General features: G+C 37.2%; 1 protein-coding gene across 9 annotated transcripts in view; it reads right to left on the bottom strand.

Moving 5' to 3' along the window:
- The window catches only part of STAU2 (staufen double-stranded RNA binding protein 2), a 332,019-nt gene that overhangs the window by 260,564 nt on the left and 56,306 nt on the right, over positions 1-15,149 (bottom strand). For 4 of the 9 annotated variants that reach the window (XM_078352635.1, XM_078352633.1, XM_035277238.3 and 1 more), the window contains exon 2: positions 12,699-12,858. The exons of the other annotated variants lie outside the window; for them this stretch is intronic. In XM_078352635.1, the coding sequence (XP_078208761.1) occupies positions 12,699-12,858 (160 nt within the window). The remainder of the gene's footprint in view (positions 1-12,698; positions 12,859-15,149) is intronic. 9 annotated transcript variants of the gene reach the window in all.

A 15,149-nucleotide genomic window follows, 5' to 3' on the forward strand; every position in this document is an offset into this window, starting at 1 on the left:
AATCCAAGAGTCTACAGTGAGATAAATAAGCAAACAAAAAGATGAGGGAAAAGCAAAAGTGCTACCCTTGGGTACAATGCCAATTAATAAATCTGAAAAAGATAGTGGAATTTTAAAAATCACCCTTCGGCAAACGTCAGAGTCACAACTGATTCAGACAAGAATCATTAACAGATGCTAAATCTGGAAGGTTAAAGAAAGCTTGGTATGGAGCAGAGTATTTATATATACAGATATACACATACACACATAGTCTCCTCAGAAAACTTATCACTTATTATTCAATAACAAAACATACAGCTTAATTGACTTTATAGCAAAGAAGCCTGGCATACTCCTCATCACATGACAAAAGTCGTCAGTGATGGGAAAAGTTAATCTCAGGTATCTCCTGATACAAAGCACCAAGGTAAGTCCAAATCATTTTTGTGGTATTCATGCTAAAATGCATAAATCATGAGCAAACACCAGAAAAACTCAATTGAGGGGCATTCTACAAACTCTGTGATCTCATATTCTTCATAAATGTTAAGGTAAGAAAGACTGAGGAACTGTTACAGATTGAAGTAGAATGGAGAGAAATGTACATGTAACACATGGTCTTGATTAGATCCTGGAGCTGTAAAGGTTTGGGATGATTAGTGAAATCTGAAATGGAGTCTGGATTAAATGGTAATATGGATTAAAGTTAACTTCCTGATAGAAGAGTGTCCATGTCCTTAAGAAATACACACTGAAATATTAAGGGGTAATGGGACACCATGTCTACAACTTATTCCCAGATGATTCAAAAATGCTATCAATAGGGAATCAAGGTGAAGGATAAATCAGTAGTCTATGTAGTATTTCTACAAATTTTATATAAATCTGAAATTACTTCCATAGTTTAAAAACAAAAATAAAAGGGAGAAAGCAAAACAATCCTGTAACATATTCCCAATTACTGACAGATCAACCATGCTGTAAATGAACTTAACTCCTCATTAGGATATAACTTCTTTTTAAGACCCATCTACATACAGTGGAGTCAACACTGCATCTTACCTCCACAGACCCATTATTTCTCAATATGAGTTACAGTCACCAGGTTTACAACAAAGGTGCCACCACACTGCAGAGGGGAATAGACTATCTTTTCAATAAATGCTGCTGGATTAAATGAATGTCCATATATTTTTTAAAGAAAGAAAAATATTGAACTCTACTTCACATACATAAAACTCAATTGCTGACAGATTGTAAATCTAAATAGGAAAGATACAATAATAATGCTTCCAAAAACAATATGAAGTTATCTTCATAAACTTGTAGGAGACACAGATGTCTTAAATGGTATACCAAAAAAGCATTAACCATAAAGGAAAAGGCTAATAATTTAGCCTCCATTAAACAAGAATAGAGTTGGGTTTTACCATGTTGGCCAGGCTTGTCTCAAAAAAGCGATCCACCCACCTTGGCCTCCCAAAGTGCTGGGATTACAGGTGTGAGCCACTGCACCTGGCCTCATTAAAAAAGAATTTCTATTCACCAAAACGTACCCTTAGGAGTATAGAAAGATATTTGCAATATACATATCTGACAAATGATATGAATCCAGAATATGTAAGAACCCTGTAAGCCAATGAAAGGTAGAAAAAATTTTAAAACAGACAATGCAGATTTTCAAGTGGGAAAAACATTCCAAATACTACCTTACAACAGAGGCTAGCCTAAGGCCAACCAGCATATGAAAAGATGCTCACCTGAATTAGTTATCAGAGAAATACAAATTAAAACTACAATGAATTACTTTTTTTTTTGGTGAGAAGGTATCTTGCTCTGTCGCCCAGCCTGGAGTGCACTGGCACCATCTCAGCTCACTGCAACCTCTGCCTCCTGGGTTTAAGTGATTCTCCTGCCTCAGTCTCCCGAGTACCTGGGATTACAGGCATGCACCACCACGCCCAGCTAATTTATGTATTTTTAGTAGAGACAGGGTTTCACTACGTTGGTCAGGCTGGTCTTGAACTACCTCGTGATATGCCCTCCTCAGGCTACCAAAGTGCTGGGATTACAGGCATGAGCCACCACGTCCCACCTTAATTACTATTATACCTCTCAGAATAATAGCTAACACTTTGAAAGTTGAAGATATCAAATGTTGATGAGGATGTGGAGAGTTCTCATACTGCTGTTGGGAAGATAAACGGACATTCTTTGACATTATATATGAACAACAAATACATTCATAACTATGACCCAACAGTTCCAATCCTAGATATATTCCCAAGAGAAACGTATGCATATAAGAATACTGTTCATAGCAGTATTATGTCTAATAGCTCAAAACTGGAAACAATTCAAATATGTATAATAGCATAATGAGTACAATGTAAATTATAGTATACTCATGCAATAGAATACTACATAGCAATAAAATATTATACCATTAAATGCAACATAGGTGACTGTCACAATGAAATACTACACCATTAAATGCAACATAGATGACTCTCACAAGATAGATGACTCTCACAATATTGAGAAAAATGAGCTATCACAAGAGTCTACTGTCTGACACCAATGAGAAGGCCCAACTAAGCTGGGAGAAATCAGAATAGTGGTTTCCTTCAGAGTTGTTTAACCAATTGAAGTGGGCATCAGGGAAGCTGCCATGATATTGGTAAAGCATGTGGTAAAGTGTTCACTGCATAAAAATTCATCAAGCTCTTTAACTGTAATATGCCTTTGTCTGCATAAAATATTATACCTTATTTTAAAAGTTTGCCCCAAATAACCTATTCATTCTCTCAGCTCACTACAACACTCAACCATGGAAATTCTTATCTCCACTGGGGCCTTTCAGACACTCCCTGTTTCCTTCCTCTGACTCTTGCTGGTTTACTTCCTGCTATAATCCTCTAAACATGGACTTGACCCAGAGATCAGCATACAATTAACTGCTCTTGCTTTACATTATATGCCTTAGACAGCTTGTTTTGTTCCATTCCAAACGTCACTCTCAACAGTCCTGCAGAGTGGGAGGCACAGAGTACTCAATGCACATGAGTTTCTTTCTTTCTTCATCCGTAAACTATGGCAATGGTTTCCTTGCTTTTACATGTCAAACTGAGCTTCCTAAAATACTCCTTTAATGCATCATGCACTGCTCATAAATATTAATTCCTCTCAACTACATATAAAACTTAATCTTTTGCAATGCTGTCATTCGAGTCTGTCCCAATGTAGACTAACTACATTTCCAGTCTTATCTCCTACTAGTCATTTACCTGCTCTAATTAAAAACCATCTATAAATTTTTTTTAGCAAATCCATTGTCCAGATCCCTACTTGAAAGCCTTTCCTCACAGTATTCCCTCCATCTAGAATATTCTTCCCTCTCCTCTATACTTGCCTACTTTCATTCCAAGCCTGTATCTTACTTCAACTACTTCAGCCCATGTTTATCATTACCTGCAATACTGATGGCTGTTATTGTCTACTTAGCATTTAATCTTCACCATCAAGTTACGTGTTCATATACAAGACTTTAAGACCCTCACTGAAAAGGACAATGTTTTATACCTCTTAGATACGTAAAAAGCGAGTGTAAAATAAATCGTGGTGGTGGTAGTACTAATGATCAACCAGTATTCTGAAGAGGCTTTTAAAAATTAAATCTTTTAGGAACTTAGGAATTTTTTTTCTACTTCATAAATACTGCAATCAGTTGAAAAGAAGCACAGAGCCTTGTAATCGGAAAGCCATGGATTCTGCAAAGAGTAGTCCTTGAAAGAGCAGAGTATATCAACTGAGCAAGGACCACATGAGAATGAAACAAGTCTCTATGTGATCTGATTATGAATAGAAGCAAGTAGAAAATGATTAAATAGATTTTAGAGTTATTGTTGACAGGCACAAAACCTTTTTTTTAACCTCCATAAGAAAAATACCTAAGGTGAAATTAATACTGACTGGAAGGTAACCACTTGAATTAATCAGTTAACAAATAAGTAAATGAATACATGGCTGGTACTCAAATTATAGTAATTCCAATAACCTAATGTTATCAATTAATATACTATGTCCAAAATACAGGTTTGCCTTTCCCAATAGATAACTGGACATATAGATTTACGGAGGTCACCTGGAGAAAATGGTGGGTATCAGGCAGGACTAACTTGCAGCTCCCACTTGGACAGACAAAACAGCATGTGGAGACTCACAATGTGAACTTTGCTCCAAGAACCACCACAAGAACATAACAGGAAAACCTAAAGAATTCACAGACCCTTTGAAAGAAGCGACTTGCTGCTGCAAACCCTGTGAGACAGCCAAAACACTGTGAGTGCCCAAAGTGTGAGAGGGGGAATGTCTGCCTCCAAACATACATCCTCACTGGAGAACCTGAAAATCCAGATCACGGGAGAAGAATTTAACCTTACCTAGAGCGAAAACAAATTTAGAGAACTGAGCAAAACATAAAAGCAGAAGAAGCAGGCCAGTCATAGTGGCTCACACCTGTAATCCCAACACTTTGGGAGACTAAGGCAAGTGGACTGCTTGAGCCCAGCAGTTTGAGACAAGTCTGGCCAATATGGTGAAACCCCAGCTCAACTTAAAATACAAAAAAAAAAAAATAGCTGGGCATGGTTGTGCACACCTGTAATCCCAGCTACTTAGGAGACTCGGGCAGGAGAATCACTTGAGCCCGGGAGGCAGAGGCTGCAGTGAGCCAAGATCATGCCACTGTACTCCAACCTGGGCAACAGAGTGAAACCCCATTTAAAAAAAAAAAAAAAGCTGGGCATAGTGGCTCATGCCTGTAATCCCAGCACTTTGGGAGGCTGAGGCGGGCAGATCACCCAAGGTCCAAAGTTCAAGACCAGCCTGGGCAACATGGTGAAACCCCATCTCTACTAAAAATACAGAAACTTAGCTGGGTGTGGTGGCGGGCACCTATAATCCTAGGGAGGCTGAGGCAGGAGAATCGCTTGAACCCAGGAGGCAGAGGTTGCAGTGAGTGAAGATTGTGCCATTGCACTCCAGCCTGGGTAACAGAGTGAAAGTTCATCTCAAAAAAAAAAAAAAAAAGAAAAGTAGAAGAAGCAGTGGTAAGAGAGCCCTAAAGGCACTCCCAGTCCCCAGGGAAGCCATTTTTTTTACTTTTATCTCACAGGGGTCCTTCAGGAGGATAGCCAGTGGAATTGGAGAAGGGCCACACTGAGAAAAAGACTTCCAGCTGAACACTATAATAATTTTGACAGAATGTAAATTTTCCTGGGCAGAGGCAGAGAATAGGTGACTGATAGAAAGTACAGTTATAAGAACAGAAGCCATGGCAGGCAAGAAGAGGCAAGGCCTGAAAGCCCTGCTTACTTTCTCAACAGGAAAGCTTGTAGCCTGGGGTAAATGCTTTTTCTGCAGACACTCCCCAATACCAGCCTGAAGCCCAGTAGCTCCACTGGATAGCTAGACCTAGAAGAAAAATAACCATCGATATAGTTCCACTCTCAGGAAGCCCCATTCATAGGGGAAGGGGGAAACAAACCAGATCAAGAGATCACCTTGTGGTTTAAAAGAATCTGAACAGCAGCTCTTGAGTCCAAGATCTTTTCTCTGACACAGTATAAGAAGGAACTAGAAAAACAATTCTGGTAATATGACAAAACAAGGTTCTGTAACACCCTCAAAAATCACACTAGTTCACCAGCAATGGATCCAAACCAAGAAGAAATCTCGGCATTACCAGAAAAAGAATTCAGTAGGTTGATTATTAATAGCTCAAGGACACACTAGAGAAAGGTGAAAGGCAACTTAAAGAAATTTTTTAAATAACACAAGAAATGGATGAAAAAACTTCTAGAGAAATAGAATCATAAATAAAACAGTGGCTCAAGCCTGTAATCCCAGCACTTTGGGAGGCCAAGGTGGGTGGATCACGAGGTCAAGAGATCGAGACCATCCTGGTCAACATGGTGAAACAAGTCTCTACAAAAAATTAGCTGGGCATGGTGGTGCGTTCCTGTAATCCCAGCTACTCAGGAGGCTGAGGCAGGAGAATTGCCTGAACCCAGGAGGCGGAGGTTGCGGTGAGCCAAGATCGCGCCATTGCACTCCAGCCTGGGTAACAAGAGCGAAACTCCGTCTCAAAAAAAAAAAAAAAAAGAATCATAAATAAAAAAACAGTCACAGCTTCTGAAAATGAAAGACACACTTAGACACATGCAAAATATACTAAAAAGTTTCAACAACAGAACCAAACAAGTAGAAGAAAGAACTTCAGAGCTTTCGAAAGACAAGGCTTTCGAATTAACCCAATCCGGCAAAGACAAAGGAAAAATAATTTTAAAACATGAACAAAGCCTCCAAGAAATGTGGGATTATGTTAAATGACCAAACCTAACAATATCTGGTATTCCTGAGGAAGAAGAGAAATCTAAGTTTGGAAAACTTATGTGAAGAATAATCCAGGAAAACTTCCCTGGTCTTGCTAGAGATCTAGACATTCAAATACGAGAAAGTCAAGGAACACCCGGGAAATTCATCACGATAAAGGTCATCACCTAGGCACACAGTCAATCAGATTATCTAAAGTCAAGACAAAGAAAATAATCTTAAGAGATGTGAGGAAAAAGCACCAGGTAACCTATAAAGGAAAATCTATCCGATTAACAACAGACATCTCAGCATACAATCTATAAGCCAGAAGGGATTGATTGGGGTCCTATCTTTAGCCTCTTTAAATAATTATCAGTCAAGAATTTGATATCCAATGAAACTAAGCTTCATTAATGAAGGGAAGATAAAAGTATTTTTCAAACAAACGCTGAGAGAATCTGCCAATACCAAGCCAGCACTGCAAGAACTGCTAAAGGAGTTATAAAATCTTGAAACAAAGCCTCAGAATAGAACCTACTTAAAGCATAAATCTCGCAGGGCCTATAAAACAATAATACAATGAGAAAAAAACAAAAAAGAAAAAAAAGTTATTCAGGCAACAACTAGCATGATTAATAAAATAGTACCTCACATCTCAATACTAACACTGAATGTAAATGGCCTAAATGCTCCACTTTAAAGATATAGAATGGCAGAATGGGTAACAATTCACCAAGTATCTGCTTTTTTCAAGAGACTCACCTAACACATAAGGACTCACATAAACTGAAGGTAAAAGGGTGAAAAAAGATATTTCGTGCAGATACCAAAAGCTAGCAGGAATAGCTATTTTTACATCAGACAAAACAGACTTTAAAGCAACAACAGTTAAAAACGACAAAGAAGAACATTACATAATGCTAAAAGGACTAGTCCGACAGGAAAATACCACCTAACATATAATATGCACCTAACACTAGAGCTCCCAATTTATAAAACAATTACTTCTCGTCTTTAATAAATGAGATAGAGAGAAACATAATAGTGGGAGACTTCAATACTCCACTGACAGCACTAGACAGGTCATCAAGACAGAAAGTTAACAAATAAACAATGGACTTAAACTATACCATACAACAAATGGGTGTAACAGATATATACAGAACATTCTACCCAACAACTGCAGAATATACATTCTATTCATCACCACATGGAACATACTCCAAGATAGACCAAGCCACAAAACAAGTCATAATAAATTTAAGAAAATCAAAATTACATCAAGTACTCTCTCAGACCACAGTGGAATAAAACTGGAAATCAACTCCAAAAGGAACATTTGAAATCAGGAAAATACACGGAAATTAAATAACCTGCTCCTGAATGATTGTTGGGTCAACGACAAAATCAAGATGGAAATTTAAAAATTTGAACTGAACCATAATAATGACACAACCTATCATAACCTCTGGGTGCTAAGAGGAAAGTTTACAGCATTGAATGCCTGCATGAAAAACTCTAAAAGAGCACAAATAAGACAATCTAAGGTCACACCTCAAGAACTAGAGAAACGAGAACAAACTAAACCCAGCAGAAGAAAAGAAATAACAAAGATGAGAGCAGAACTCAATGAAATTGAAACCAAAAAAATACAAAATATAAATGAAACAAAAAGCTGTTCTTTGAAAAGGTAAACAAAATTGATAGAACATTACCAAGATTAACCAAAAAAAGAAGAGAAAAGATCCAAATAAGCTCAATTAGAAACAAAACAGGAGATATAAGAACTGATATCACAAAAATAAAAAATATTCAAGACTACTATGAACATCTTTACATATACAAACTAGAAAGCCTAGAGGAGACAGATAAATTCCTGAAAATATACAACCCTTCTAGATTAAACCAGTAAGAAACAGAAACTCTGAACTGACCACAGCCAGACTGAAATGGTAATTTTAAAACTGCCAACAACAACAACAACAAAAAGTCCAGGACCAGAGGGATTCACAGCTGAATTCTATCAGACATTCAAAAAAGAAATGGTACTAATCCTATTGGCACCATTCTAAAAGACAGAGAAAGTGGGAATCCTCCCTAAATCATTCAATGAAGTCATTATCACTCTGATACCAAAAACAGGGAAGGACATAACAAAAAAAGAAAGCCACAGACCAATACAATATCCCTGATGAACATAGATGCAAAAATCCCCAACAAAATATTAGCTAACTGAATCCAACAGCACATTAAAAAGATAATTGACCATGACCAAGTGGATTTCATACCAGGGATGCAGGGACAGTTTAATATCCACAAGTCAATAAATGTGATACACCACATAAACAGAATTAAAAGCAAAAATCACATGATCATCTCAACAGACAAAGAAAACGCATCTGACAAAATCCAGCATCCCTATGTGATTAAAATCCTCAGCAAAATCGGCATAGAAGGGACATACCTTAAGGTAATAAAAGCATCTATAACAAACCCACAGCCAACATTATAATGAACAGGAAACAAGTTGAAAGCATTCTCCCTGAGAAGCAGAACAAGACAAGGATGCCCACTTTCACCACAGCTATTCACCATAGTGCTGGAAGTCCTAGTTGGAGCAATTGACAAGAGAAAGAAATAAAGGGCACCCAAATCAATATTAAGAGGAAGTCAAACTGTTGCTATTTACTGATGATATGATCGTATACCTAAAAAACCCTAAAGACTCATCCAAAAAGCTCCTAGATCTCATCAATGAATTCAGTAAAGTTTCAGAATACAAATTAAATGTACACAAATCAGTAGCTCTGCTACAAACCTGCAGCGACCAAGCTGAGAATCAAATTAAGAATTCAACCCCTTTCACAATAGCTGGAAAAAAAAATACTTAGGAATATACCTAACCAAGAAGGTGAAAGAAGTCTACAACAAAACTTACAAAACACTCCTGAAAGAAATCACAGAGGATACAAACAAATGGAAACACATCCAAACTACGGGATAGGTAGAATCAATATTGTGGAAATACCATACTGCCAAACGCAATCTACAAATTCTTATCAAAACACAATCATCACTTTTCACAGAACTAGAAAAACAATCCTCAAATTTATATGGAACCAAAAAAGAGCCCACATAACCAAAGCAAGCAAACCCCACATAACTAAGCAAAATGTGCAAATCTGGAGTCATCACATTACCTGACTTCATACTATATTATAAGGCTACAGTCACTAAAACAGCATGGTACTGCTATAAAAATAGGCACATAGACCAATGGCATAGAATAGAGAACCCAGAAATAAAGCCCAATACTTAAAGCCAACCAATTTCTGTCAAAGCAAACAAAAAATATAAAGTGGAGAAAGGACATCCTATTCCACAAATGGTGCTGGGATAACTGGCAAGTCACATGGAGAAGAATGAAACTGGATCCTCATGTCTCACCTTATACAAAACCCAAATCAAGATTGATTAAAGACTTAACCCTAAGACCTGAAACATAAAAATTCTAGAAGATAACATTGGAAAAACTCTTCTAGACATTGAGTTAGGCAAAGACTTCATGACCAAGAACCCAAAAGCAAATGCAACAAAAACGAAGATAAACAGATGAGACTTAATTAAACTAAAAAGCTTCTGCACCTTAAAAGAAATAATCAACAGCGTAAACGAACAATCTTCACAAATTCTGTATCCGACAAAGGACTAATAGCCAAAATTTTCAAGGAACTCAAACAAATCAGCAAGAAAAAAATAATGCCATCAAAAAGTGAGTCAAGGACATGGATAAACAAACAATTCTCAAAAGAAGATATACAAACAGACAACAAGCATGTTCAACAACATAAATTATCCAAGGAAATGCAAATCAAAATCACAATGTAGTATCACCTGATATGGTTTAGCTATGTCCTCACCCAAGTCTCATCTTGAATTGTAATCCCGATAATCCCCATGTGTCAAGGGAGAGACCAGGCAGAGGTAATTGAACCATGGGGGCAGTTTCCCCCTTGCTGTTCTCATGATAGTGACTGAGTTCTCACAAGATCTGGTGGTTTTAGAAGTATTCGGCGAGTTCCTCCTTCAGTCATTCTCTCTCTTGCCACCTTGTGAAGAAGGTGCCTCTCTCTCCCTCAGCTTCCACCATGATTGCAAGTTTCCTGAAGCCTCCCTAGTCATATGGAACTGTGGGTCAATTAAATTTCTTTCCTTTATAAATTACCCAGTCTCAGGAAGTTCTTTATAGCAGTGTGAAAACAGACTAACACACAACCTTACTCCTGCAAAAATGGCCATAATTTAAAAAAAAAAATTGATGTTGGCGTAGATGTGGTGGAACATCTTTACGCTGCTGGTGGAAATGTCAACTAGTACAACCACTATGAAAAACAGTATGAAGATTCCTTAAAGAACTAAAAGTAGATCTACCATTTGATCCAGCAATCCCGCTACTGGGCATCTACCCAGAGAAAAAGAAGTCATTATATGAAAAAGACTCTTGTATACGCATGTTTGTAGCAGATTCACAATTGTGAAAACATGAAACCAGCCCAAATGCCCACCAATCAACAAGTGGATAAGGAAAATGTGGTATACATATATACCACAGAATACTACTCAGCCATAGAAAGGAATGATATAATGGCATTTGCAGCAATCTGGATGGAACTGGAGACCATTATTCTAAGTAAAGTAACTGAGGAATGGAAAACCAAATGTAGTATATTCTCACTTTATAAGTGAGAGGTAAGCTATAAGGACACAAGGCATTAAGAATAATACAATGGACTCTGGGGGCTCCAGGGGAAGGATGGGAGGGGGATGAGGGGTAAAAGACTATACACTGAGTACAGCATACACTGCTTGGGTGAAGGGTGCAACAAAATCTCAACAATCATCACTAAAGAATTTATCCAAGTAACCAAATATCACCTGTTCCCCAAAAACTATTGAAATAAAAAAAAAGATAACAACACATAATGTTGTTGGTATTGTAAGCAATTAGAACAACCCTTTAAAATTATTCTTAGGAGCTTAAAATTAAAACAGTCATTTCCTTAGCAGTATTTTACATGCAAGTGGTTTGGAGAATTTGTGGGTTTCTTTTATTTTTACGACAGAGTCTCACTCTGTCTTCCAGGCAGGAGTGCAGTAGCGTGATCTCGGCTCACTGCAACTTACACCTCCCAGTTCAAGCGATTCTCCTGCCTCAGCCTCCTGGTAGCTGGAACTACAAGTGCACGCCACCATGACCAGCTAACTTTTGTATTTATAGTAGAGATGGGGTTTCACCATGCTGGCCAGACAGTCTTGAAATTCTGACCTCATGATCCACCTGCCTTGGCCTCCCACTGCTAGCATTACAGATATTAGCCACCTCTCCCAGCCAAATCTGTAGGTTTCTTAATAAACAACATATAAATGTTCTAAATTGACTACCAAGGGCAAGGCACAGTGACTCATGCCTGTAATCCCAGCACTTTGGGAGGCCAAGGTGGGCAGACCACTTGAGATCAGGAGTTCAAGACCAGCCTGACCAACATGGTAAAACCCTGTCTCTACAAAAATAACAAAAATTAGTGGGCATAGTGCCATGTACTTGTAATCCCAGCTACTCGGAAGGCTAAGGCAGGAGAATTGCTTGAACTCAGAAGGTATAGGTTGCAGTGAGCCAAAATCATGCCATTTTACTCTAGCCTAGGCAAGAGAGTAAGAACTCTATCTCAAAAAGAATAGAATAAACTCATATCAACCACTTCTAACATTTTATACCAAGGAATATAACAAGATGCTTGGGCTAATTTTATAATTTTTTATTTAAATTAAGATGAATAAATAACTTTTTTACTATTAAAACCATATATTTAAAAAGAGAAATTAATCATTTTTTTCTTTTTTTGTAATCTTCTTTTTTTGTAATTTTTGTAATTCTTTTTTTGTAATTTAATTTGGTAGAAAAAAATTCTATCCCAGATTCAAGTGATTCTCCCGCCTCAGCCTCCTGAGTAGCTGGGATTACAGGCACCCGCCTAATTTTCTGTATTTTTAGTACAGACAGGGTTTCACCATGTTGGCCACGTTGGTCTCAAACTCTTGACCTCATGTGATTCACCCGCCTCGGCATCCCAAAGTGCTGGGATTACAGACACATGCCACTGAGCCTGGCTTCCTTCAGGTGTGTGTGTGTGTGTGTGTGTGTGTGTGTGTTCGTAGGCATGGTATATATGTACAATTAATACTTGCTCACTCTGTGACTGGCCTGCTATAAATGAAACATACAATGAGCAGAACACACAGCACACAATGTAACAGAAGGAAGCAAGTCAGTACCATACCTGGGTTATTGTTAACATTACTTTTGGGTGGCTTCTGAACTGGTTTGGGAAGCGTAGATTCAGTCAAAGCTTTATTAGCAACAGCCTGTTGAGCCTTCTTTATACTGCTGCCTTCGGATTCCCATGTCTGCTCACCAAGACTCAGCTGCACTGAGAACATCTTAGAAAAACATAAATAGATAAAGACAACATTAAGAATTTTCCAAGAAATAAAATGAGCTGTCTGAGAGAAAAATAAACACACCACAGAATGAGAATTTCAGAGCTAGACCTTACATACAGATTATTTGCAAGAAAATCTTACTCTACCTAATGAAGAAATTTTAAGAGAGTACCAAATTCTGTTCTATCCTATTCAAAAGCTTAGTAGCAGGTCTAGGTATACATTTTAGGTAGAATAAATCAAGAAGCAACCTTTCCTCTAAATGGAATCACAACGTTAATGTCATTGTGGTCCTCAGAAAAGTAGAATAAGTACAAAGAATAAGAGAAATTGTAAGGGAAGCCAAAAGACCAAGGGTCTATAGCACTTTTATAAGATCTAACTCCTTAAATGTTACATTTAGCACAATCTAGGCAATGAGTCAGGCAATTCTTTTAAATATTATACTACCAAAAACTCTGAATCTCCACAACAAACATTTAGCCAATCACTAAATTGTGTCCATTTTAACATCATGGATATTTCTCAAACCTTCTTCCTCTCTCTGCCAACAACACTGCACTGGATCCAGCCTTTCATCGTCTTTAGCTTGGACATAATATTCTTCCAGCTGATCGCTGCTAAACTATCTTTCTAAAATGCAAATAAATCCAATTTCATCACCCCAATCAACACCAGGTTAAAACCCTTCAACTGTTCCTGTTTTAGCATGGCACAAAGGCTCTACCTGTGCATCCTCATTTCACATACATCCATCCCCTCACATGTCTGACATTCCACTCACACTGTATTTCCACATAAGCCCCCAAAGTTATTATTCATCTTTAAAATGTAGAATCAAGTTACATGATATGGGCATAATTGGTTTTACTCCACAGACTGCTTATTATTTTCTAGGAATACAAAGTATTACCTCAAAATTACTTCTTAATTACAAAAAAGGATATTATCGCAGAAAGAAGATCAGATAGAAAATACCTTCACTAAGTTAGCATCACCAATAATCATACAAATTGATGTCATGTGCCCCTGAGATGATCCAATGAGAAGTACACATCAACAACCATGTAGTATTCTTGGCCAAAAATGTTTAATCTAATCATAAAGAAACAATCAGACAGATGTAGATTATGGAACATTCTATAAAATAAATGGCCTAGACTGCAAAAATATCAATGTCATAAAAGGAAGAAAAAAAAAGAAAGAATGCAGGGAGGTTGTCATAGATTAAAGGACACTAAAGAGACATGAAAAGACATGATCAATACAATGCATGATCCTTGATTATATCTGAAATGGGAAGGGAAAAAAGCTATAAAGGACATTTAGAAGACAACTAGGGAAATGTGACTATGAACTGTATATTAAGTAATAGGTTTAGCCAGGATTAAATTTCTTGTGTGATAACAGTATTGTGGTTATAAAGAAGAACATCTTTAGTCTTACAAGGTAGACATGTAAGTATTTAAGAATGAAGTGTCATGGTAGCTGAATTTTACTTTCAAACTGTTAAAGGAAAAAGTGTATGTTAATATAGCAAGAAATAAAGCAATGTTGCAAATAAATGATCAGTGAATCTAAAACATACATGAGTGTCTCTTACACTACTCTTTCCATTTTTTTCTGTAGATTTTCAATTATTGAAAAGAGAACTGAAATTTGTCATCTGAAATTCACAACATAAACATACCTGTTTAAAGTGATTAATTTTTCTTTTATTCTAATTCAGTTTAAAATATATACCTAAAATGTACCTTTAATACTCTATCTGGTTTCAAAACAATTTTTCAATGACTAGCTAGCTCTTTGTCTTCCTTCAAATTTTGGTATTTAACAAAGAACTTTGTCACAAAATAAGAAAGTTTAAAGGTTTCACATGATATATATTATATAATCTTACATACAGCCCATATGCTTGAAAACAGAAATACCCACATGAATGATCCTGAGATTCCTGACCGCATCAGGAAAGCACATTAAATTTACTCTGCATGTCTTCAGACCTGACCTCTCCTAAACAACAATCATATAAATCTAATTTTCTACCTGGTATTTCCACAAACTCAAGAAGTATAAGGTCAAACAAAACATCGCCTCCTCCACTCTACCCACTCCAAATCAGTTCATACTCCAAAATGTTTCATCCATTATCTCCCAACAGTTCAGGGTCAAACCTCATTAGTTGCATTTATCCTTGCCTATCCTGGCCTTCCTAAGGCTTATTTAACATCTTGTAACTCTTCCTTGTAATTTCTATTGTCACCTCCGTAGTCTAAGGCCCCTATAAA

This window comes from Callithrix jacchus, chromosome 16, assembly GCF_049354715.1.
Source record: "Callithrix jacchus isolate 240 chromosome 16, calJac240_pri, whole genome shotgun sequence".
NCBI classification, from domain to species: Eukaryota; Metazoa; Chordata; class Mammalia; order Primates; family Cebidae; genus Callithrix; species Callithrix jacchus.